Source organism: Etheostoma cragini, chromosome 20 (genome assembly GCF_013103735.1).
Source record: "Etheostoma cragini isolate CJK2018 chromosome 20, CSU_Ecrag_1.0, whole genome shotgun sequence".
NCBI lineage: Eukaryota > Metazoa > Chordata > Actinopteri > Perciformes > Percidae > Etheostoma > Etheostoma cragini.
In genome coordinates this window covers 1,247,919-1,273,530 of record NC_048426.1, presented here as the reverse complement: position 1 = coordinate 1,273,530, position 25,612 = coordinate 1,247,919, and the positions used below count along the sequence as shown (strand labels likewise).

General features: G+C 39.6%; 2 protein-coding genes across 6 annotated transcripts in view; both read left to right on the top strand.

Moving 5' to 3' along the window:
• The window catches only part of slc4a11 (solute carrier family 4 member 11), a 113,629-nt gene extending 92,093 nt beyond the window's left edge, over positions 1–21,536 (top strand). For all 5 annotated transcript variants that reach the window (XM_034859295.1, XM_034859299.1, XM_034859297.1 and 2 more), the window contains 9 exons: positions 1,463–1,595; positions 2,424–2,497; positions 5,810–6,038; positions 6,433–6,539; positions 9,726–9,891; positions 12,918–13,091; positions 14,405–14,600; positions 15,763–15,932; positions 19,671–21,536. In XM_034859295.1, the coding sequence (XP_034715186.1) occupies positions 1,463–1,595; positions 2,424–2,497; positions 5,810–6,038; positions 6,433–6,539; positions 9,726–9,891; positions 12,918–13,091; positions 14,405–14,600; positions 15,763–15,932; positions 19,671–19,737 (1,316 nt within the window). In that variant the 3' untranslated portion in view covers positions 19,738–21,536. The remainder of the gene's footprint in view (positions 1–1,462; positions 1,596–2,423; positions 2,498–5,809; positions 6,039–6,432; positions 6,540–9,725; positions 9,892–12,917; positions 13,092–14,404; positions 14,601–15,762; positions 15,933–19,670) is intronic.
• Positions 21,537–23,945: 2,409 nt separating this feature from the next.
• Positions 23,946–25,612, top strand: part of rpia (ribose 5-phosphate isomerase A (ribose 5-phosphate epimerase)) — a 6,258-nt gene continuing 4,591 nt past the window's right edge. The window contains exons 1-4 of the mRNA XM_034859300.1: positions 23,946–24,205; positions 24,916–24,976; positions 25,203–25,258; positions 25,550–25,609. Of these exons, the coding sequence (XP_034715191.1) occupies positions 24,023–24,205; positions 24,916–24,976; positions 25,203–25,258; positions 25,550–25,609 (360 nt within the window). The 5' untranslated portion in view covers positions 23,946–24,022. The remainder of the gene's footprint in view (positions 24,206–24,915; positions 24,977–25,202; positions 25,259–25,549; positions 25,610–25,612) is intronic.

Here is a 25,612-nt window from a genome sequence, read left to right as displayed (position 1 = left end):
CCATTCACTGATGTTATGTAATGGTTGGTTTCAGGGGCCTATGGGTCAGGCAATACACACACACAAATATGTAAACTTTATATTCAGATGTGAGATCCGTTATGGTTTGTACCCAACAGCAGTGTTTTGTTGGTTGGATTTTAAACGATGTTGACGGCTGGAAGCTGCGGAATGGGGCACTGATGAGGAAAAGCAGCAACAACACCAAGACGTAGTTTTAATACCAAAGCTGTTTGCTAGGTTTGTGGTGTGATGATCTTTGAAGTAAATTGGTTAGAATTGTGCTAAGCACATTCTCATGGAGGTAATTATAGTACATTTCCAGCAGCATGTCTGAGCAGAACAATGGCTTGTTTGTAAAGTTGTAACTCATCTGTGCACAAATCTGCTCGAGATTACAACTAAATTGTTATGGTTTTATAAAAGCCCTTACCCTTTATCCTTTATCCTTTTCATGTTTAAATAAAATGCGCTCAATTATCTGTGTGTGTGTGTGTGTGTGTGTGTGTGTGTGTGTGTGTGTGTGTGTGTGTGTGTGTGTGTGTGTGTGTGTGTGTGTGTGTGTGTGTGTGTGTGTGTGTGTGTGTGTGTGTGTGTGTGTGTGTGTGTGTGTGTGTGGGTGTGTGTGTGCGTGCGTGCGTGTGCTCTGAAATTTCTAAAAATCTGTAATTACGTTCTTCCTCAGGTTTTCACTAATATTAGTAGCAAATATATTACAAAAAGATGATCAATACAGTGCCACTCCATATTAACCTAGTATGTTTTTTTTTATTATATTGATTACATGTACATTGATCAGGCTCCTTCTGTTGACTCATTGTTTGTTTGTCCGCCACATACACTTTTTCAGGCACAGATTGAATTCTTAAGAAGTTTGAAGAATAAAAATAAGGCATTTCTTCTTTCTCTAAAATGACACAGATTAGACCAGCAACTGTGCTCTGTGCACATCACAACCAAGATAACACACCAGGTAATGTTCGACGTGAAGGGGCGACCTGTTCACTGCTGACAAATCAGCATAAGCAAAAGAAGCAATCAATCCGTCGATCGAGAGTTAAACGCAAACAATTGTGAGGTCATAGGAGCACGTTGCTAAAGGTTAAGGGACTTGCATGCCGCGACTGACGAGTCTGATGGCCAGTTAACGTCACGTGATTGTCCACAGCAAGGTGACATCGGGTTGCTTTTCTCCAAAAAATTGATACAGACGTATTTTTTTGCCACAGACATTCAAAACAAATGGAAAGACCTGCGTTTTTACCCGTCTCCGGCCGACATAGCACTGCTCTAATTATATATAATATTAAAATAGGATCCCAAAGTTGAAAATCAAATACCTATCCATCGAACGAATATTTAGATATTTGGAGCCAGCCCTAATTGCTAATAAGGACTATTGGTGTTTTTCGATCCGTGTTCATTTTCCTATCCATGTATGTGTGTTTTTGTACGCGCGCAGTGATCCGAGGAATCTGTGACGACTACAACCTGGACTTCCCAGCTTTCTATGCCTGCATTGGTCTGTGGAACTGCCTCTTCCTCATCCTGGGAGGGATCTTCAATGTCAGCCTGCTCATGAAGCTCTTCAAAAGGTATTTCTCATACCCTTTGTTTAAATTCTACCCTCTTTCAATTGTTTTTGTTTTCAGTAAAATCATATGTAAAGAAGTCAATTTTCCTTTTTTGTATGTGTCGGTGGGCTTTCCTCTCTGTCGAACCGAGACGGGTGGTCTTGTCAGTGTCTGCAGCAGAATTACTGGCATTCAACAGAAAAGTCTGTTTTGTGCAACAAACAGTTTTCAAAGCGCGCATCCTGTGTGACAGCTCCCCTCCCAGCTCCCACACATCCACCGTTTTAGATCTTTCCTTCCGCTTCCCTTTTCAGAGTCACTTTAGCCAAATCTCTGTTATACTCTGCCCTCGCTCAACTAAACTCTAAGAGGATGAACATATACGCTGTCAGGTTCTAAATACTATTTTATTGTCTTTAATAAATTTGTTTTTACTTCTAATTTGACTTTGTGTTTGTTTAACCATATATACAAATTCTTAATTTGCATTACTTGATATTCATTTGATGTGTTTTTGTTTACCTGCTGCCATTCAATTTTGTAACAATGAATATGATTGATTTTATTTCGTTTAATTCACTTCTGTTCACCTTGAGTGGTGCTGGAGAATCATCTTTGTTAAAAAAATCAAAAAAAAATCATAAAAACACATGCATGCAAAGTAGAATTTGACAAACTACTGTTTTAACATCAATTTGAGTTTTCTTGTTATTAACATTTTGTTTTGACAACATACAATTGGCAGCATGAACACAGTTCAACATTTTTGTAACTCATCATTTTTTATATAATTGCACTTTACTACAACAACCCCGAATGTCACGTCTGTAATGTTTTCTGTTTCTCCAGGTCCACAGAGGAGGTCATTGCACTGTTTATTTCCATCGCATTTGTTGTGGATGCAGTGAAAGGCACAGTCAAAAGTAAGTTCCCAAACGCATTGCAGATATCTCTCATCCTTTGTTCCTACTTCACTGATTTCACAGTCTCACATTGCTGTTTTCCTGCCACATTACTGACATTTTCTCTGTGCAAATCAAACACTTGGAACCAATGCTATTGCTAGCATCATACCTGCTGTCAGAGCCACCACCAGAACTGTCGTTGCAGCGTGTCAGCCTCAAACTCATGTCTGATTTTTTTTTTTTTTAAAGCCAATAACCGCAAGAAAGGAAAACTTCTAATCCCCCAAAATAATCAACACGTATACTTTTTTACATTAGAACTTGAAGTGTGCAGCTCACTAATTAATATGGCTGTCCTCAGCCGAAGTATTATTTGTTAAATGATCGTCAAAAGATCTCTTCAACTGATCATTTAGTCCATTTAAGTAAAACCTAATTAATTAATTAAGTAATTTGTGTCATTGTCATCCTGGAAATAAATTGTCATTCAGGAAAATCTCTTCAAATGTAGTGCTTATTGAAGAACAAGACATGTTTTTTAATAGTATTGTGATACCTGAGAGTTAATTCCCTGAAAATAGACCATGGTATTAGGGCTGTCCAAATTAACGCAAAAATAATGCAAATATTGCAAATGCCTTTAAACTGTTTTTTGATATGGGCCTTGGTCTGATCAGTAGTTTGGGGAAATCAGGGAGCGCTGCAGCAGTAAGTTTGTGGGTGGCTAGCAGAAACAAACCTGGAGCAGAAATGGATAAAGAAAAGGCTCTTTTAAATAAAAAATTCAGTTTCAAAGCCCTTCCAGATGGTTCTCTCCCCGAGACTGTCGTTATTTGCATGTGCTGTCGGTGCGAACCAGTGGAGTACGTTGCATCTCTAATACCGCTTGCTGGCCAAGCATACGGCTGATGCAGAGTAACCAGAGGCAGGACACGCTGGAGACACCTGGACAACTCTTCGAGCAATAAAGTTTCAACAGCGATAACAAGCATGCACAAGCCCATAGTTGAGCTGCTGTTTAGTTAACCTTTCCAGGTGTAAAATGGGACACTGCATTGTGTTAGTATTACTAAGTAGTGTTCCATTCAGGTCAATATTCCCATCAGTTGTTGATTGATGGGCTTGAGTTTGCCATATTATGCTTTCATTAGATTTTCTGAGCATGCAGTACCTATGAGGTTATTCTGGAGAACTATTTGTCATTGTTTAAGATTTATTTATGCATTAATAACAAACATTTGCATAAAGCAATCTCCCATGTTGATGAGAGCATTAATAACTTGAAAAATATACCTTTTAAAGTACATCTAGAACAGATACAAAATGTTAATTTGGGATTATTCACACGTAAACTATAGATTATGATGCTATTCATCGTGTTTGAATATTTTAATCGATTGATTGACGGCCCTACATGAAACACAACAAACAGATTCTCAGACAACCAAGACATAATGATCAACAACTTTAATTAGCAGTCCCTTTTATTCAAATTCATTGCCAGTCAAACCCCTAATAAGTGAGAATTTTGTCCGCTAGTTTGGTGTTGGGAGATTAGAAAATACGCATTGGTTCACACATTAGAGATATTATGCACTAAATTAATCAATCCACATTTCCAACCCATTTTCCATCCATATTACACAACCCCGACTTTATACACCTCATCTTAGTATATCATAAATAATTTACACAATTTAATTTCCCAAAAATGCGGTGAGTATAGCAGAGTGTAATTTATTTTGAATGCAATGTTGCTGGTATAGTGGTTCAATTTTCAGAAACCATTTGTAAAATGCACTCCGAGCTCATATGACATTACCATAACATTAACCTCTGCCATCTTGCTGACACTCTTCATCTAAAATATTTTGCAGTAACATGAAATTAACACATTCTGGGTGTGTATCCCAGTCTCCTGTACAACTTTCTTGTCACATAACTTTTTTCCTGGATGATGAAAAGGCCTGTGGAGCTGCGGAGGGAGCAGCATGCAGGACGCTGCACACACACTTCAGTGGCAGTGATGAGCGGAGTTATTCCTACCGGCTCCTGTAGACAAGGTTCTTGTATTAAAAATAGTTATAACAGCACTCAGAGTTTAACGTCCCAACCTTCAACACGATGCTCCCTAAAGGGGCTGAGCCACATTATGACTGGTGGGTTGTTGATCTGATGGGGGTTCAGGACTGATTTCAGTGGACCGATTCCAGAGATACAATCATACAGTATGTGGTGTTTATGGATTAATATAGTCGCTGCCTGCCATTCTCATTAAGATGATTTTAAATGAGGGATGTCAATAGATTAAAGTATTGTGATTAATCCTATGATTGTCCACAGTTAACTCGGAATGAATCCCAAATTAATTGCACACTTTGTATCTGTTCTAAATGTACTTTAAAAGGGATACTGTTCAGGTTTTCAATGATCTTAACATGGAAGCTGAAAGATATGTTTCAGTAATAATAAAGATTTGCATGAAGGAAACAAAAAAAACAATGACTGTCTAGAATACACCGAATAATCTCAATGGTACTGTATGCTCAGAAAATCTGCTGAAAGCACAAATCGGCAAACTTAAGCCCAACAAGCAACAACAGATGGGCACATTGACCTGAATGGAACACTACACAGTTTAGAACCCTAATTAATTTGGACAGCTCTAGCTTCAACATGTTTGAAATGTGCTGTGTTTGAGCCACATGTCCAAAACTAAATGCAAGATAGTGCTGTGTACCTTGAGTGAGTACTTTTCATGATTCAGTTGATGCGATTTGAGTGCAGAGTCAGGCTTATCCTCCAGCTCTTCCTGCAGAATTTCGAGTCATTGTCACCCACGTTTCCAACATTTTAAATGTAGTATCTTCCCTGTGTTTCTGTGCTGATTGCTGCATAAACAAGGTAAAATGCTTTTAAGGCTTTTGGTTCGTGCTTGATATAAAGTCACGTAGACCATTTCTTATGGGATTTAGGGGATGTAGTTTTGTAGTACTTGGTATCAAACCATATATGCTGATAAGGAGACAAGTATGAGTAGTCTGCACATTTCACACAATAATACAAATCTGCAGGTAGCGCTAGAGCAAAAGTCAGGGTATCGCCAAACTCAGAAAGATTCATCCTCTGAGCACCATGAATGTCTGTACAACCCACATCTGCACAATAACGGTTTACATATTTCAGTCTGGATCACTTGTGGACCAGCCAACCAGCTAATCTTCCCATCCCTTTCCCGCTAGCTTGGCTTAAATATCTGCATATGTTGCTATAGTAACTGTTATGTGTGGCGTTTCTCAGTTGCACTAAACCCTATGGATGTGACTTTAGTCTTTCACAGGTACTACCACGCCCCAACGCTGGCTAACGGAAGCATAGAGACCTTCCCTCAGGGTGCAGACCTGCTCAGGGGAAACCGGAGCGAGTTGGCGGCTGGGTTAGCGCTCAACGCCCTCCCTGAATCTGTCATCCATTGCACTCGAGAGAGGCCCGTCCTCTGCCTTCTGCTGATGCTAGGGACCTTATGGATGGGCTATACTCTCTACCAGTTCAAACGGAGGTACGCGCATTACTGCGGCATTGCAGCACGCACACAGATGAATCACTGGAAAAGTTTAAATCTTGTTTGAATGGGTAAACTTCTGGCTAGGACCAATACTGCTGACACGGGCCTGGACTCTAAAGATTGTCTGGAGTGACGGAGCTTGCAGGAACTTTCCAGACAAGCTCTTACATAATCCCGTTTCTGTCGAAGCTTCTGTTCCAGCCTATGATTTAATAAGCATTAATATTCTACTTTGGATTGCCCCCAGTAATCAAATCAACCTCAAAGCCCGATTCAATTGTGTAAGCAAAAGGCGGACCGAGGCACTTAAGCAGTGTCAGGATTGCAGCCATTGTCCTTTTCTTGTCCACAGTAATTTTATTTTATTATTTATCCTCTTCTCTTTCAGCCCGTTCCTGCATGCCAAAGTGAGGGAGGTGCTGTCGGACTGCGCCCTGCCCATCTCAGTGCTCCTCTTCTCCTTCATCGGCTCCTACCTTTTCAGTGACATTGAACGTTAGTATTAAATGTTGCTTCTCCAGATCCTAGAGAGTTTTTCATGCTACAACTTGAACTATACCGTCTAATACAGTATGGGAACATTGGCCTGCAACAAATGTTACCACAATATTATTTTATAGAGAGGTTCAACATACACACAGAAGTCAAAAGTCGTAACGCAAAACCCAACGCAAGTCTCTTTGCTATTTTAAGACCGTTCAGCACCTACCCCGTTTAAATAGCAAATGCACCTGCGTCCATTTTGTACCTACGGGCGCGCTGCTCTTACAAAGAGTTGTGTTCAGGTGAACTTTGGCATATTGCTATCTTGAGGCAGCTAGAAGTGATCGCGCCATTGACCAACAAAAACCTCTAAAGTCAGTAACGCAGCATTTAACTGTTATTTTTACAGCACATTAGTAAAATGCGCCTAGACTCGTGAACAGTGCGAGCCTAGGCACACTCATAGTGCAGCAGCACACAAACATGTAAAAAATAAAAAATTACAATGTGAAATCGTATTATAATATGATCTGCTTGCATGAGAAGATCAGTTTCTTCTCTTCTTCCCGCTCAGCCTTTTTTAAATGTAAGTTTCTTCCCACTCTGAATTTCTTTTCTGAATCATCTTTGAATGACATCCTCTCAACATAAAAATGCAGGAATCTTTGGAATAATTGAATGATACTCTTGATTTATGTCAGCTTTAATTATCTCAACTCTTCAACTAATGATTTAGTGATGATGATAAATAATAATAATTATGTTTTTTTTGTATAGTGGAGCCTTCTAGTTACTATGATACTCACTGTTATGGCGAATGTCGGAGGCCCAAATCAGAGCTGTGGCCTATTCAAAATGTTTGGCTGCATGTTGTATTATCAGGTTTCTTATTAATATATATGGCAGATGGTTTGTTAACACAGAACCATCTGAGGAGCCGTCATTGGAAAATGTTTGGGAAAGGGCAGGCGCTTTCTAAAAAAATACCTGGGAGGTAAACGGCTGTCATCAAATCAATATGACTGAAATTTTTACAGGATTATAAAGGATCAGGTGCATACAAGAAAACACGAAAGAAAAGAAAAAACAACAAGAAAAAATAAGTATAAGAAACAAATGGTGAAATATATTAAAAGGGGTTTTATTTTCATATACTTACATTTGTGGTTATGAAATTTTCCAAGAATGAGGATGTCGTTAACAACAAAGTCTTCTTTGGTATTAGCCCGAATAAGTCCATAAACAATGTCATTTTGCAAGAAGATTTCAAGTTAAGAAATCCATGGGTTTAAGCCAGTCGTGTAGATCCAGTCAAAAGGCTTCAGATTAATCGAAGAAGAAATGTTCAGTGGCGTCAATATCACCACAGAATACACATTTGTTGGATCAGTACCAAATTGTTATTGTAACAATTCACTGGATGGATACACACCATTTAAGATCCTAAAATGGAATTCTGTAGCTTGTGAAGCAATTATTAGAGCAATTATTTTGGCGCAAATGCATTACTTGACAAAAAGGATTTTAACCTGATCACGTTATTCTCATTTGGTCTTGTGATATTGCGAGGATCCACGTTTCTGATCCAAATGCACGTTTGGGGTTGTAGTTAACCTCCCTCCCTACTTTTTTACGTGCAACGGCTTTTACCTACCAGCTGTGTTTTCACTAAACCAGATATTTTCTAACAGACAAAAGTTCATCCTGTCACACAGAGAAAATACAACAATTGTGTATGACCGCCATTGTCTATGAAGAAAATGTATAGAACTTTGATTTCAGAAACCCTGGATGCTCAAAACACTTCGTACCACGTGGTAACTCTACGCCGCATGCATGGGCATACATGATTTCTCACAGCTCTTTAATGAATGATGAAGTGATTAGCAGTTGTGTTTCTAACTAGGGCGAACATGGCTGAGGGAAAAGAATAGTTGATTTCTAACATCTGCAGGTGTATTAGCATTTGTTTGAACTTACAGAAGGTTGTTTATTGTATGACTTAAGCCTGTTATTTTGTGTCTTTAGGTGATGTTGTGAGGCTCTTTAATGTCAAAATAAAAATAAAAAAAATCTCCTAATCTGAGCAAAGAGTTTTATTGCGTTAAATATGAAAAGTGAGGAAGAGTAATGAAGTAAGAAAGCTGTTAGTGTTTGCTAGTCGGCTCTCTTTTTGTGACAGGGCAGTAGTGTTGTGGTGTATTTAGACTTTAGGGATTTGGACTCTGGTCCAAGCCTGCTGAAGGGCTCCAATTAATATCTTGTTTACTTCCAAGACAGACTGTCTCACTGCAGGGCGTCCCCTATTTGGTGCCTTTATTGTCTTTTTATGTTTCTTAATCAAGGCACAGGCCAAAACACATTGGAGATTTTCAGTTGTCTATCCTCCATTGTTTAACATCATTTTGAGTCTCCATTCATAGTTGCCAAGGCAGCAGCTGCTCTCCAGGGGTCGACACCCAAACCGAGAGACAAGCGCCAAACTCTCAAGTGCCGGTCCAATTTTCTGTTCCTTTACCTCCAGAGACAATAAGTCATAAGATAATAGGTCCATTTTTGCATTGTCGTTTCTTCCCAAATTTTACCAATTTAATTCAACTGCATGTGGTGGGACACGATATTTACAGGGGTTCAGCGGGGTCTCAAAATTGTAGGCCTTATAAAGTCCTAAATTTGCTGATGTATTGTCTTCTAGGTCTTAATAGTTTTGAACAGGTCTTAGTTTTCCTGTATCCATGCAACACTACCTCTAATGCTCATTGAAATGCTCCCTCCTTTTTGATTCCGTGGTGTTGTAGTTGTTCCTTTTGCTAGTCCAAATAGAATTTGCTGTATTACGACTAAAAACACGCTGCAGGTTACGTTGCAGGCAATCGGCTGTTGTGTTACTGGTGCAAGTCTTTTTCAGATTTTACCAGAAACACAAAACAGATTTTGTTCTTTTATACCTTCACAGTATTTAGAAAAAGAATCTAGCCACTCTTAGAAAACGATCTTTGGTGTTAAAACATGATTTATTACTGCAGTTTAAGAGACATTTGAGGACGTCTGTGAAGATGGAATCTGAAGAGTTTGGGATGTCCTGATAGCTAATATTTAAGGATTACTTGGATTTTTTTGGTCAATTGAGTAATTGATTTATTGACTAACTATTTCAGCTCTAGTGTAGTAACTTTTTCTCTTCTTCTGTGTGAACAGTTCCCGTCTTTAAAGTTCACGACCGGCCCGTCTTCAACGTGGCTCCGTTCGAGCGTCTGTCGGCCATGAACGTGGTCAGCGCCATGGGCCTGGGATTCCTCCTGGCCCTCCTCATCTTCATCGACCAGAACATTGTTGTCTCACTGACCAACGCACCGGAGAACAGGTACAGGCAAAGATGAGTTCATACACAGAAGCACACAAAGCGAGCGTGATTCATTTTCATGTTTATATAGGACTGTATACACTTAGAATACTGTTGAAAGGGGTACTATTAGTAAGGGTGGATCTTGGGATACTAATTATTGTATATTGAAGGGTAACTACCGTTTTTTTGAAACCCTATTTTCCTATATTTCTGTGTGTAAGTGAGCGACAGGAACAACAATCTTTGAAATTGGTAGAGTATTAAGGGTGACTGCTATAACCAGCAGCTGCATACTGTGCTGCAATGTTACCCTATGGGGCAAATGTGCATCTCGATTTAGTCCACTGAAAGTGCTTTATTTTGGCACTGACAGGCTCAGATGATTACTCTAAGTGTGTGACATCATTATAGAAAGGATCCTACAGAGATAGGCCTTTTAAAACCTCTTTAAGACCTTTCTGTTTAACCAGACACAGCTCTGTGGTCCTTAGCGCTAAACCCACCAGACTCCATTTAAAAAAACAATACTTTTAAGTGTGTATAGAGCCAACTTAGTTTCACATGTAAATCAGTAGACTTTGTGTCTCCCATTTTCACCAAGACTTTGAATGAACTGTATGTTACAATGCTAAAATGATGAATGCAATTTTTAAGTTTAAAAATAGGATCTTATTTTTTAACAGAAAGGTCAACCTCCTTAAAATCCTTTCCATAATGTTGTCAGACACGCAAAATATTAATCAGAGCCTGTCAGTGGCAAAACAACCACTTTTGTGAAGGTAAATACAAGCTGGACAATCGTCCTATTAACTCCCATTGTATCTTGTTTTGCCGCTGTCGACTGCAGTGATCTCGCTTAATACTGGACCGATGTCAAAGACTGTTGTTCCCATCAGTCACTTAGAAACAAATAGGAGAATAGGGGGAATAGGGTCCAGGTTCATAAAACTGTAGTTACCCTTTAACTGGCTTAAACCCTTCAAAAAGCCACCAAGGAACTTTGAAATATGCTGAAACCGGATAAGTGCATGTATGTTAGGGAGGGAAGATTAACTGAGCCAGAAACTTGACATCTGAGTCAGGGAGCTCTAAAGAAGCCTCAGAGCCAAAACACCATGTCTTGTTTACCCTGTTCTCCTACATTTGCATTGGACAGACCATTTTAGTGCTAACAGGGATCAGCCAGCCTGACAGTGAAAATCTATGATGGACTTTTCAACCCTTATCATCCACATTTGTTGGACAGAAACTAATTGGATCAAAATTTCTCGTCCAAACAAGGAATAATTCACTGGAAGGCAAAACAGCGGCTGCTAAAGCATGAAAAAGTGGGATTTCCAAGAAAGTGGATAGGTTCAAAACTATTTTCATATTGTTTTACAATTTGTACTATTGTGATTAATTCTACTCAACACAAAAATATCTAAATAAAATAGTACATAATCTAAAGCCTTGTATTAGCTGTGAGTGGTGTAAGTCTATAAAGCAGGTTTTTAAAAAACTGTTTGCTGTGTTTAACCTTCACTACATCTCCCATGTGCCACTAACAATAGAACAGAAGCTGGAAAAAAAGTTGTGGCTATTTCTGTTCCTGCTTTTCTTTTTAATCCTTTTATCTAGTGCATCCTTTCATTTGCTTGACATCTTCTTTTTTTGGTCTGGAAATAAGATGTTTATCGAATCATCTACTTTTTTTCCACCAGCACAGATCTTTTATCATCAGTTCTTAGTTTTCTGTTATTATTTATTTATTTGAACTATCTGTCATCATTATGCAAATAAACATGCACTTAGTGACCTTTTTATTTTCTAATTCATTTATTACTCATACATTTTGGCTTCATAACCATTTAGTCAGCCCTATCCAGAGGGATTACAGTGTGCTGCTTTCAAAGTCACGCTCTAAGGTACAGGACACATGGCTGGTGATGAGTACGATCAACAATGTTTGTATACACTATAGCTCCAGAGACAGAAGATGCACAGCAGAAAATGTGTGTACACAAAGTTATAACTGTAATGTCACACTCTTACTATGTCATCATCACTGACATATTGCTTTAAGTTTTGCTTCGTATGGAAACATGAGAGTCATGTACCTACATGGATTTTTTTTTTTTATTTAAGAAAAAGTGACGCATATGAGTGGGGCTGGGTACTGATACCAATACAGTGACTTTGATACCAGCGGTTATAGTGGTTCTTGAACACTACTACTTCTTTCTATAACATTTTTTTTTTTTACAAAAACAAATTATAACATAATGCATTACAGCACCAATCTTTTCAAGTATTTCTCAGCTCCTGTCTCTGTGCGTAACAAAGTCTTTCCTGTGTCTCTACGGCGAGCAGCCAGTCCCCAGCTTTAATGATCTTGGTAGAAGCATGCTGTATGCTTATTGGCTCCCTGACGCTGACGAGATTTACCCTTTAGGTGTTAAAATTTGAGATTGAGTGATGTGAGTTTCAATACTCGATACTAAGAGGAAACAATTTAATTCAGTACCCTGCTCCTCAGATCTCTGCAGGGTAAATCCACACAGCTAGCTAGAGTTGTTCAATCTGAGTTTTCTGTTGATGACCCAAACTAATTTTGAATGTACACATGTCCCACCAAAACAAGTTCCTTCCCCATTTATTTAGCTGAGACACCGTGGCTCCGTCCGGCTCTTAGCACCGCGACGACTCTGATTGGTTTAAAGAAATGCCAATAAACCAGAGCACGTTTTTCTACCATCCCAGAATGCTGTGTGGACTCGCCAGAACCTCTTTCACGGCGCTGTGGGGGAAGGTCTGGCAATGTGATGTTAAAGCTAACCTTAGAAGAAGGATCCCCTTTGTGTTTGTGTGACTGAGCGTGTGGGTTGACTAACAGCTCTATGCTGTACGCCAATTTTCTTTTTACATGTCTATCTGTGAGTGTATGAAGTGTGTGTTTCCAGCAGTGGTCTCTGTGGGGTTTGGGTGAGTTTGTGGTTCATCCTGTTGTTGTGCTGCCGTATGTTGTTGTTAATGCCAATTGTGTCCGTCGTGCTGCTCCTTAGGCTGCTGAAGGGCACGGCGTATCACTGGGACCTGATGCTTTCTGGGCTCATCAACATACTGATGTCGGTGCTGGGGTTGCCCTGGATGCACGCCGCCTTCCCTCACTCCACCCTCCATGTGCGCCAGCTGGCTTTCGTGGAGCAGCGTGTGGAGGGGGGCCACCTCTATGAGACGTGAGTTCCCCGCCCTCTCATCGCCGCTGCTAATCAGACGCTTAATTAAAGGTCGTCCTCAGAGCATGCAGAGACTGGTAATTCTGTGTTGCAGGCTAACTGTATCCTGCTCTTTCCTGATTGCATGATTACTATGTAACTAACTATTTTCTCTCCAGGCGGAAGAGGGGAGGTTGGTTTTGAAGAGATGAGAGAATTAGGTTCATCTTTACGCCACACAGATTAGAACTGTGATAAAGAAGGCATAGGGCACAATCTTCTATAAGAGCAGAAGCTCTAATAGTTATAATAATTAAAGATATTGATATATATATATATATATATACACACACACACACACACACACGTCTGGAACTTAATATTCCGAATTTCCATGTCTGATTTGTCTATGAACATGTGCGAAAGTGGTTATTAACAGCAGTGATTTCAAACCTTTACCATGTGTCAACATTAAACGAACTAAAAATAACTAACTAAAAGTAATTGAGCTAACGTGTATGGCATCTTTGAGCAGAACCTTGTGTAGGTGCTCTACAATAAATAAATAAATAAACAAAATAAAGCAGGAGTCATAAAGTACCCAATAACCGGAAATGAACCAAATACACATTTTTTCTTCTAAGATTGTTTAATTTGAATAATTTTCAAGACCTGAAGAGGTAAAGAAAGGTCAAAAAAAGAAAAGAATGGTTAGAGGAAGAATATACTTTCATCTATGTACTATTATCTTGCGACTTCTCAGACATATTTAATGAAATATTTTGCCTTCACTGGCTTCACCCTTCTTTGGACAGGATAAGTGGACGAAGAGGTGTTTCAATTACACTGTGTGCAATACATAAGACCATACAAAACATTATTCTACATTTCACCATAATAAAACTACTGGTTGGTCAGCTTAGATTGCACTACTTCCACAGCATTACACCTATCAGAGTGCAGAGGCCATTTTAGGCACACACACGCACACACATACACAGGAAGGTTTTTCATTGCGTGTGATCAAAGTCAGTTACAATCTCTGTGCCCTCTTTATTAACTTAGGTACAAAAGAAACAAGGCCGGTGTAAATAGCTTGTACAAAAGTCAGGGTATAGATTTACTTTCTTCACAACAGTCCAAGATTAGAAACATGTACTGGATAAATTGACCTCAAACTCCTGAGTAATTTGGTCTGGAAAATTGAGGAAAAGGTGCAAGAACGTTGATAATAAAATCCTGAAAAAAATGTTGCCTGTTGCATTGTATTAAACAATTGTGTCCTTTCCAGTAACCGTTCATCTGTGTCTTTTATTGTGTGTGTGTGTCCTCAGTATTGTCCAGGTGAAAGAGACCCGGCTGACGTCTCTGACTGCCAACATCTTCATCGGTGTGTCGGTGCTGTTACTGCCTCTCCCGCTGCAATGGATCCCCAAACCAGTCCTGTACGGCCTCTTCCTCTACATCGCCCTCACCTCCATCGACGGAAACCAGATGTGCGACCGCATGGCTCTACTCCTCAAGGAGCAGGTGAGAGAGTGTGTGTGTGTGTGTGTGTGTGTGTGTGTGTGTGTGTGTGTGTGTGTGTGTGTGTGTGTGTGTGTGTGTGAGAGACCATATGCTGATTGCAGGGCTCTGCAGATCAAACAGTTGACTGGGTGCCCGGTGCTGGAGGGGTACACCTGAGTCAAATAATATTTGCAAATATGATTTTTTTTGGTGTGTAGTTTGATCTTCTCAGTATACTTTACAGATAGTAAATTAACATTATTGTTGTTGTGTGGTATCAGCCACAGATGCTTTCTTTCACCTGTCTTACTTACTGCTGAACCTCTTAACATGGTCAGTTGCATTTAAAAATAAAAACCATATTTTGCCAAAATGTTTTTTTCCAAAAAGGAAATTTTCTTGTGTCTCATCCCCTGTGTGTCCGATTTAACCTTGCTACTGGAAGCCTTTCCCCTTAGCTGTACACTTCACACACTGGCGCCTCCAAATGGCAGTGAGAGGTAACTGTTAGCTCACATTAAAAATTGAATATACCCCTCCCCTCGGAAATGTATTTTGCTTATAGTTACTCCACTTGGATGTTTCAGCTTCACTGTGCAGAATAATGTACGTGCAGAGTTTCACTCAACATCACAATATTCAACATGAAAGTAACAAATAGTAGAAGACAAAATCAAAATCCCTACCTTAACATCAAATTTTGATTACGCATAATTTTGTTTCATGAGACACATTTGCAGGACTCCACAGCGGAGTCTTGAGTCCAGACGTTCCACATAAGTCAGGTTTCCAAAATGATTGCAAGTGGTAAGCAAGATTGTGAAACAGTTTCATTGACAGAGGTGTGTAATCATTTTTGATTGCGGTTAAGGTTTATACCCAGGGGCGTGACTTTGGTTCAACATTGGGGGGGCAATTTCGAACAGTTTTTGAGGGTACAATTTCTAACCGGGGGTTCTGGGACTGCGTGATATAAATACACTTCATAAGAAAACATCCACTGAAAGCCAAATGTTATTTATGAAAATTTCTAAAAGCTGCTGTGTACTTCTTATAGTTGTGTGGGCCGTCCACTTCCCTGAGTCATTTCTTTTAAGACAGCAGGAGACCCGAGGACAGCGCGGAGAAGAACCTCGGGGTAGATTGTTTTTTTAATCTGTCCTGATCCTCTCACCTCCTGCAGACGTCTTACCCGCCCACCCACTACATCCGCAAAGTGCCCCAGAGGAAGATCCACTACTTCACCTTCCTGCAGATGATGCAGCTGCTGGTCCTCTGCACGTTTGGCATGTACCCCATACCGTACATGAAGATGATCTTCCCTCTGTTCATGGTCATGCTAATTCCAATAAGGTACGAGCGCGGCCATTTTCATCCCAGAAAATGAGTTTTCCTCAAGTGTTTTAAACCAGGATGCCTCTCAGCAGCCCACACATAACGAGTGCTGTGTCTGACCTGAATCTGCCTCTGGGTAAATCTCTTGATGTGTTTCTATTAGTACAGGCATTATGCAACATGACACCACACATATTGCAACAAAAACTCTGTCAACAGATCTAGTCTCATACAAAAACTCCTACAACGTATAAAAAGTCCTAAGAGATCCAACTGGTGGAAAGTATTAAAAAATACTGAAATCTGTGATGCCACAATTCCCCATTGCAGCCCCTTTGCAGGGGAGACACAACAGGTGAATGGGGAAAATGTTTTGACTAACAGATATCACCATGAAACTTCCCCAGTTGATTACTTACGTTAAGACAATATTTTTTGCAAACTAAGGAATCGTCTAATTAAACATGCATACATATGGGTGTTTTTGGTATTTTTCAACTTGGACCCTACTTGCGAAGATTTCAAAAATCTTTGAAATCTTCTGAAATCTTTGGTGCAATAATGAGTGAAAATGCTGCAACCGGCAGCCACAAACCGGGCAACAATAGAAAATACACACTGTCAATCTCCGTCCACTAAAAGAGCTGTATGTGCCGCTGACAGGCTCAGATTAGTATTCTAAGTGTCTGACAACATTATGGAAAGGATCCCTACAAAGAGAGATCTTTTTTTTAAAGACTAAGATCCTTTTTTGTTTCTAGCACTTGGATCTCTTAGGACTTGTTATGTGCTAATGAGAATACTTTTATGAGACTAGATCAGTTGAAAGCGTTTCTGTTCAATTTGTATGAGATTCCCCCCTTTTTTTTCTCACAGAATGCTTGGAAAATATTGTTGTCAAAACCACATATCTTTCTAAACACTACCTTCTGGGGGAAATAAGTTGACATTTTTAGTTTTCTTGATTCATCTTAATTTAATTTCTTAATTGATTTCCTTAGTGTCTAATGTGTTTCTTTTTGGAAACATCTGGTAGTCGAGATACAAATGTTTTGTGCCGCAGTTTATCTGCACAAAACAAAATGTGTGAAAACAGTGGCTGCATCACTCACAGCAGATGGGTGTTGTGCATTATATATGGTATTTGTAAATTCACCGAATAATTTACCGCACTCCTTGACTTTCTTTGGTGCATCAAACTAGGGAATATGTTCAATAAAAAATGATGTTTTTCAATTGGAAAAAACTTTTTTTAAACCAAATGAGCTTTCAGAGCACCATACCCAAGTTTACTGAAACACACTGGTTGGGGTTCACTTCCACATCCTTACTATACTATACTATACATATCATTATTAAAGTCCAAATCCAGTATGCACACCTAAACCAGTGGTGACATCACACCAACTGGCAGTTCAGAATGGCGTGTTCAATGATGCAATGTCACATAGTTGTTCAGTGAAGAGTGTCAAAAGTACTCAAATAACATGGCCTCCTGCAAACTCCACCCCGAGACTAGACAACTGCTCTTTATAGTAGTCTTTATTTCTCACTAAGGATAACTCTTTTGTTATTCAAACCTTTTTGGGGAGATGCTAGATCAGTTTCGCTAGATGTGTCGACGTCAAAGGACGTACCTCGTGGCCCACCTTATTCTGCCTTTAATTGGCCTACCCTGTTATTCTTACCCTAACCAATCCCCACTCATGCCAAGTCTCTGACTGTGTGTGTGCTGTGTTCTGCTGGGCAGGTAGTGTACACTGGCTAGAAACAGCTGTGTTGTGAAACAACGCTAATCAAAACTAACCCTGTTATTGTCTTCACTTTTTGGCACCCTGTCGTGTCCCTCAGGTCAAATCGACCCCTGACTTATATGGGGTTTTAAAAACAATTCTGAAATAAAATTTTACTCCATAATCTATTAACAAATATTCCCCATTATCTAGATTTCAAAAATAACATATGAGATAACATATGTTTATATTGCATTCAACATATGTTGAATGCAATCAGTCTCTACTAGAACACAATTAAAATGTTGTTTTTTTTGTCATAAGGTAATAATTCATCCCCACAATCCACTATTTGATCATTCTTGAGAATACATGGAAGCTCTTCAGAGACATCATGGCTCTGAAAATTGCTCTCCTTGTCTCAGCATCCAAGTGACTTTCAGTTGACCCCCCTCTGGACCTGTAGACACCAGCAAGGATGAGGATGCCAAAGTAGGCATGCAGATCCATGATGTCCATCTCTTTCCACTGCTCACCAAAAACATGTCTCCCCTCAAGATTGGTAATGTCCAGAATAATTTTCTGAATTGAGTCAGGAATCAACAGCTCAATGGCTGACTTATATCCTGAACATGAGTCCCTGATAATCGTGTGGGCCCTGGTACCATCCGTATTATGTTAGCAGCTGACTGGGGGCTGGGGTGGGTTGAGGGGGGTGTTCTCACTGGGGACGAAGACCATTCAATGTGTCCATTCTTAAACAAATATGGCTGTGGGTCCTTTTTTTCTTAGTTTATACAGGTTTATCACAGAAAATAAGGTAAGGCCATTGATTTTCAGGTAGAAAAAAAATCAATACTTTGAAACGGGCCCAAATACCATACAAGGACTAAAAGATTGAACCCAACCAGTTAACCAAAACAATCAGCTTGTCCACATGCTCTGAAGAGCTGAGGGGGTAATGCAGAGTTGGGGGATTCTGTCACTACAAGACAACAACTTTATTAATTGTGCAGGGAGAAACTACATTTCAACACTCTGTTGGTGTTACACATTACACACAGGCCCAAAATGCACACACATATGCACAAACAGGACCTTATAAATGCACTAACGGACAGATTTCCAAGATAGGGGCCCGCCCATTAAAGGGGCCCCTAGCAGTTGGGGCTTTGTTGCCTTGCTCAACGACACCTTGGCAGTGCCCACAATCCGTACTTGCACTAAGTCCCTACGGACTGAGCTACTGCCACTAAGCAGCACCTTTAACATACATTTAGTCCTTTCTTCCACATACAACAGGTGATTAGAGCAGCTTTAGTGCTGCCATCATGTACAGTATACCCTAGTCTGGATCCATGACGGTCCACTTCCGGGATTGCCCCGTTGCTGCTGGAAACTATCCCACTATCACCATCACTAACCCAGCTAGGTAGACTATCGGTTCAATCTGAGTTTTCAGATGAGTTTTCTGTTGACTAAAACAACCTGTGAACATACACATGTTCCACCAAAACAAGTTCCTTCCCGAGGCACCGTGGCTCCCTCCGGTGCGTAGCGCCACCCCAGACGATTGCGATTGGTTTAAAGAAATGCCAATTAACCAGAGCACACTTTTCTCCCATCCTGCGGAAGTAAGGAGGTCTGTCAAAGCAAGACTAAGTTTGGCCTAATGCCATTTGTGCTGCCTCAACAGCTGCAGTTGTAATTCTGCTGCATTAAAAAGAAAAATCCTTTCATCTCAACTTGAAGAGTTTAGCTTTAAGTGTATCATTTTGTAATTGATATGCAGCATGTTTCCACCCAGATCTCTAGTGCCATTGTGCTCGCTCACATACTTCCATCAGCCACCACTTTATCGTTGATTCCAACTCTTGTTTGCTGGTACTGCTGAGAAGGAAGTGATAGATCTGGTCTGATAACATCTGACATTCTGATGGTTTGCTAGTTTCCTCCGGTTTTCTTTCTCAGTGCCGCTCTAACAAATAACGTCTTACGTGGATTCTGTGTGCTCTGTGTTTAGGAACAACGTGCTTCCTCATATCATTGAGGCCAAATACTTGGACATAATGGATGCCCAACACATGTAGCCGCAGACGGAGACAGGTTCTGGATCCACTAACAAAGATGGGGTCTGGAATTGAGAAAATGACAAGAAATGAGGATTAAAAAACAACAAGATTTCTTTCAATGCAACACTGTACGGAAGCAAAAAGGAGAATAACCGACTGTTTGGATTTTTGTATCCGATGAGAACATTCTTACAGGTGAAGCACTGGACATGTGGGAAGTCGCGTGAGAAAGATGAGAGCTGTTGGAGATATTTCCAAACGGGGACAGAGAGCATCTCTCTGAGGGAAAGTTATACCGAAGAACAAGAGCGTCCAGAACTCCCTGTGTCACCTCCGTTTGACCTCGTCAGCTTGTTCAGTGCCATATATACCTCCACGTTCTCCTCTCACGCCATACCAATATAATTACAATATCCTTACTGAAGTGTATTCATTTGTGTGTTAAGCTAAAAGGACTCTCTAATACTGTGTTAGTAATTAAGAATGCTGCCAGTGTACATCATAGAGTACGTAGAAAGGTGTAATGGCACAATGTAAGTATGAACAACATCTTTTTTTTTTTTACACTTTGCACTCACATAGTATTATTATTCGGGGAAATATTGCATACTTTGTGTTGAACTTAAATACTTGTTTCTGTGGCTGAATTAGCTGGTGAGAGCAAAGAGCACTGCATTCATGCCACTGCAAAGTAAACCTGTACTTTTTGTAATTCTGTCATTGTGCAGTGTTAAAACCTTTACATTCCTGCACCTTTTAGCTGTGATCCCCCTTTTTCTACGAAGGACCCTTGTGCCCGGGCATATTTAGTTTCTGAGTCATTCCAGCAAATGTCAGTGTTCATCAAGGGGTGCGTGTGTGTGTGTGTTTGTATGTGTGTGGCAGGGGGTGTGTGTTTGTTTGTGTGTGTGTGTGTGTGTGTGTGAAAGACTAGTCTGTCCGTCTAGCTTAATGCCAGCTCTTTAGAGAAGCTTATTTTTATGATGGAGTTTAATTTACTCAGCCAAATAAAAAACATTCCACAGGTATTTATTACATACATATGAGAATTATTTAGAACGACAGCACAAACCAAATCATCTAGTAAAATTGTTATCAAATTATGAATATATTAGAATATACTATGGCAATACAAGAAACCGACTTTTAGGTTAAATTCAAATAAAATATTTATTTATCACAATGACAGTTTATCTTTTAAGTACAACATAAGAATTGTAAATGTTTCTCCCTCACTGGAAAGTGGTTTGTAATTGTCCGTTTGCTCCTTTACATTCCACAGTCACTGGTTCTTGTCGTCTTACATCTGGCTTTGGCGCAGTGTTAACATATCAACGTCCCTTCCAGCTCCATGTCAAAGTCCAACACAGTTCTGGTGCATTGCTAGAGAAGATGAAAGGCAGGTAAAGGTACAAAAATAAAGAGAAAGAACGCATTTGTGAGCTTTGGAATCAACAAAATGCATCTCTTTTTTTATTTTTATTTTTGTGAACCAATATTCAAAGACGAGTTTTAGAATAATCTGGTTTTGTTTCATATTTAGATGTTATGATTAGACCAATGCTTGCAAATGTTGTCATGTAACAATCCAGACGTCTGGAAAGATTATCTTATCTACAGAACAAAAAGAACAAAAAAAAAAGAAAATTTCTAAGCGAGCTCTGGTTTGCTTGAAGCATGACTCATCTGGGTTTTTGATACAATGGGATGCCAATGACTTGTATCCTAAGATTATTAAAAAAAGTAGCAAGTCAAAACCGTAACTTCTCCATAAACCGAATGCAACACTCAATATTCAGCAATACTGTGTATAAAAACCAACTTCTCTGGTGAGATTCGAGTTTCACCGCGAAGGCAGTGTAAAGACAGGCCAGCTGTATCTTTAAGACACAAACTTTTCAGTCCATCCTCACGGTATAAAAACTGCTCTGTGCTGATTCAATTATTGCACACATCAAGAAGAAGAAGAAAAAAGAAAAAGCATGCCTGTCAACAAGGCTTTGTCAGTGCTGGATTTTATTACGATTTACATTACTTGCTTTTCCAATATCCAAATGGCAGCTCCCTCATGCACTTATGTTCAATTTTGTCTCTCAGATGTGAGAAAGATGTCCAATTTCAACAGATGTCTCATGCCGAGATAGCAAGGCATGAAAGGGAAGCTCTGGGGCATTTGCATAATCTCTGGATTAAATAAATCTTAAAACAGCACTGGTGAGAGAGATTGTGAGGTAGGAAGTAATATGTACAGTTTGCAATGCAAAGTTTAGTTTTGATCAAGTATCCATTATAATCCATGGCAAGGTATTAGTTTCTAACTTTGGGCTGAGTACAAAGTTTTAACCATTCTTCTTCTTACGTAACAGTATTGTTGTTCCTTGATATCTTCTCTGTACTGATGATTTTGGAATAGCAGCAAACTTCTCTCAGAGGACTCCGAGTGATAGACATTTGTGAAACCTTGACTCCCTTCCTCCTAATTGAATTTGTTTGAAATTGCGTACCGTGGTGTTTTTTCTTTCCTTTTTGCTGAGTTCATATAACCTACCTTTTTCTAATCATGAATGTAAGATGTGTGGATTTTTATATAGCATACTAATTTAGGTGTCAACCAGAGTCTGTAATTTTTGTCAAAAAGATCAGCTATATTTGTAAGCTGTAATATGTAAAAATGAGAAAAAACATGGTTATAAGAAGAATGTGTTGGTTTACTATAGTATATATAATGTACACTGAAAAAGAGAGACTATCTCAAGCTGTTTGCCAAATAAAAAGTAGTAGTGATGTAAATATGTGTTTGTGTGCGTGTGTATTGACCACAAAACATTCTCTGAATAACTGTCCAGGTGTTCAGAACGTTTAACGTGTATATTAACGGCCTTTAGAGGAGTCAAAAGGAGATTTGACGTCCTTGACTAAAACTCAGTTCCAATATAAGGTATCATAAAAGGTGGAGATGTTGCATGCCAAATGGATACATAAAGTACTTTATGCAGTAAATAAACAAGACCATCTCTTAATGTAAAAAAAAAACGCTTTGTTTCAAGCAAGTGTAACCCCAAAGGAACTAGCACTGGGCCTCGAACTAATACTAAGAAACACTAAGAGCTAGGCCTGCAACACTAATCGTTATAAAATCGCAATCTCGATTCACCCTGTTCGCAATTTAATTCTAAAATAAATGATTTTTTATTTTTTATTTTACGAGCCGGTTGCATCTGATATGAATGTTGTGATCATTGCTGAGCTCAGTCATGCTCCCAAACGGATGAACCTTTTCAGTTTGACTGACCCCGGAGCTTTTCCTCTGGCGTCACCCTCAGGACAAGCTTTAGATTTTCATCACGATGCAGTGTGGTATTTTTTAGATAATACACAGAAACAATCCCCAGAAAAAAACATGGAGAGGTAGAATGTAACTCAGTGCATTTACTCTAGTAATGTATTTTTGTTTCACATGCCACTTTATACTCGACTACATTTCAGAGGGAAATATTTGACTTAAAAAAAAAAGTTACCCTATGCAAAACCTTATATAAGCCCCAATCAGCACACAAAGATGACGAATAGTTTACTTTTTATTGCACTACAATTATCTGTCAACCTCAGCTACTAGTTACTTAACAACTCCAGTAAAGCATGTATGAAAAGTTTGACTATAAGAGCAACTATTTTAATAATAGTTGAAGTCAGTTTTCATACAAAATCATGTCATGGTTCAGACTTTTAATTATTAAAATCCTTTAAAATAAATATACCGCATATTGTCAGTTGGACAGAACAAACATTGTTAAGATGTCACTTTGGGCTCTGGGTAATTGTTTTTTTCTTTCATTGTTTTTTGCATTTTTTACAAACCAAACAATCAATTATCCAATTAATGGAGAAAATAATCAGCAAAAGAAAAAATATAATCATTTTTCTGAACTGTGTAGCCTACTTATTTTTTGTAACTTAACATTTTTAATGCAAGACTTTTACTTGTAATATAGTCTTTTTACAGTGTGGTATTAGTACTTTTACTGCAGTAAAGGACCTGAATACTTCCTCTATAGGTGAACTTCTGTGAGTGCAGCCTCTGTCCAGTACATAGACTGTACATATGTCACTGTGTATATATATATATATACATACATACATACATAGTCTATGGTATGGTCCATTACATTGATGTAGCTAAAATAAGAGGTGTCCACTCGGGGTTGCTGCTGTGTTGCACCTGCGCAGATAACCGCAGACCGCAGAGGCGCGGAAGTCTGCCTGTCTGTTACTATGGTCTGTCCGTCTCTTTGTGGGCCGGGTCATGAAACTTAAGGGGTGGGTCTCCTTCAGGAACCTCGCAGCTGGATTTCTCTCTTCGGCGTCCTGGAGGCTGGTGGCTCTCAGCAACAAGAAGCACGTGCGTCTGTCCAGTCAGTCCGTCGCTAACATGGCAGAGGAAGCGAAGAAACTGGCCGCCTACGCTGCGGTGGATAACCATGTCCAGGTACATTAGCGTCACTGTTGGCTAACATATCCACAAGAGTCCACAGCCTGTGAGCTTTTAGTTTAGCTCGGTTATGTCTAGTCTTCGCTGCATTTACGGATGCTGCGTGCTAGCTAAGTTAGCTCCTAGCTACACAAACAGAGGCAGGCAGTAATGTAGCCTAGCTTGCTAACGTATCGCCGTTATCTAACTTAAACGGTTTGAGAGGGAATTAGCTCACTGTTATGCATGCTTGGCCCGGGATAGTGGCTTAACTTTGTTCAGCATTAAGGACTAAATATACTAACCGTATGTCATAGCATGTGTTAGCTGCAAATAAAGCGGTCAGTGTGGTTCTAACTGATGGACAAACAGAAATATATGAGCTTACGCTTAAAGCAGCCTGAATGTAACATGACATGGACAGATTTGGTCATGAAATATCAGCTACAAGAAGTGGACAAAATGGTATCAAGGCGTGTGATATTTTGTTGAAACTGTTAAAGTATTTTATGTTGAACTTCATTGTATTTTTGAGGCTGTAATTTAAGACTTGTATTGTCATGTGTTTGTGGGGTTCGGGAAAGAAAACCCAATGAACACGTAAATACACTTCAACAGAACATCTCTAGTACTAATCTCCCCTTCAGTCCAGGTGTTTTACTCCCAGCCACTTTCAGGGCCTGGTGTGAAATGTCTCACTAATTTGAGTTCTTTTCTGTCTTTAATAGAACAACCAGGTGGTTGGAGTGGGCAGCGGATCCACCATTGTCTATGCTGTGGACAGATTAGGTGAGTGACACCACACTGACCTTTGGCTTTAAACACTAACTTGGCTACAGTAAGGTTAAAGCTCAGTGGTTACTTTTTGATTTTAAAGTTGGTTTTTGGTGGGTTTGTATTGGAAATCCTTTTCTCCTTCTGATTTATCATTACAAGTGGATTGCTTAAAAAAAATAGCAGAAGCAGCAACACTTAGCCATGCTCAAGGTTGCTTTGTGTATGCTGTGTATTCCAGGTGAGAGAGTGCGTCAGGAGAAACTCAACATCGTGTGTGTGCCCACCTCTTTCCAGGTTGGTGTGGAACTTATAGTATTACTTATAGGCCGACATGCCTCGTGGCGTAATGATGTATGCACAGTGGCAACAGCACGTGTTTCAACATCGTGGCTTAGTTACCACACGCAATCTTCTCTTTTTTTCCATATCTTTAACATCTAAATGTTACAATTATTCAGAGTGACTTGCCCAACATCTATAAGAACGGTTTCTGTGTATTTGTGTCGTTTCTACTGAAACATGCACAGAAACTGTGGTCTTCTGCTGGTGACATTGTGTCCCCTCTCCGGGCTTGTCCTCCCACAGGCTCGTCAGCTGATTCTGCAGCACGGCCTCACGCTGTCGGATCTGGACCGGCACCCAGAGGTA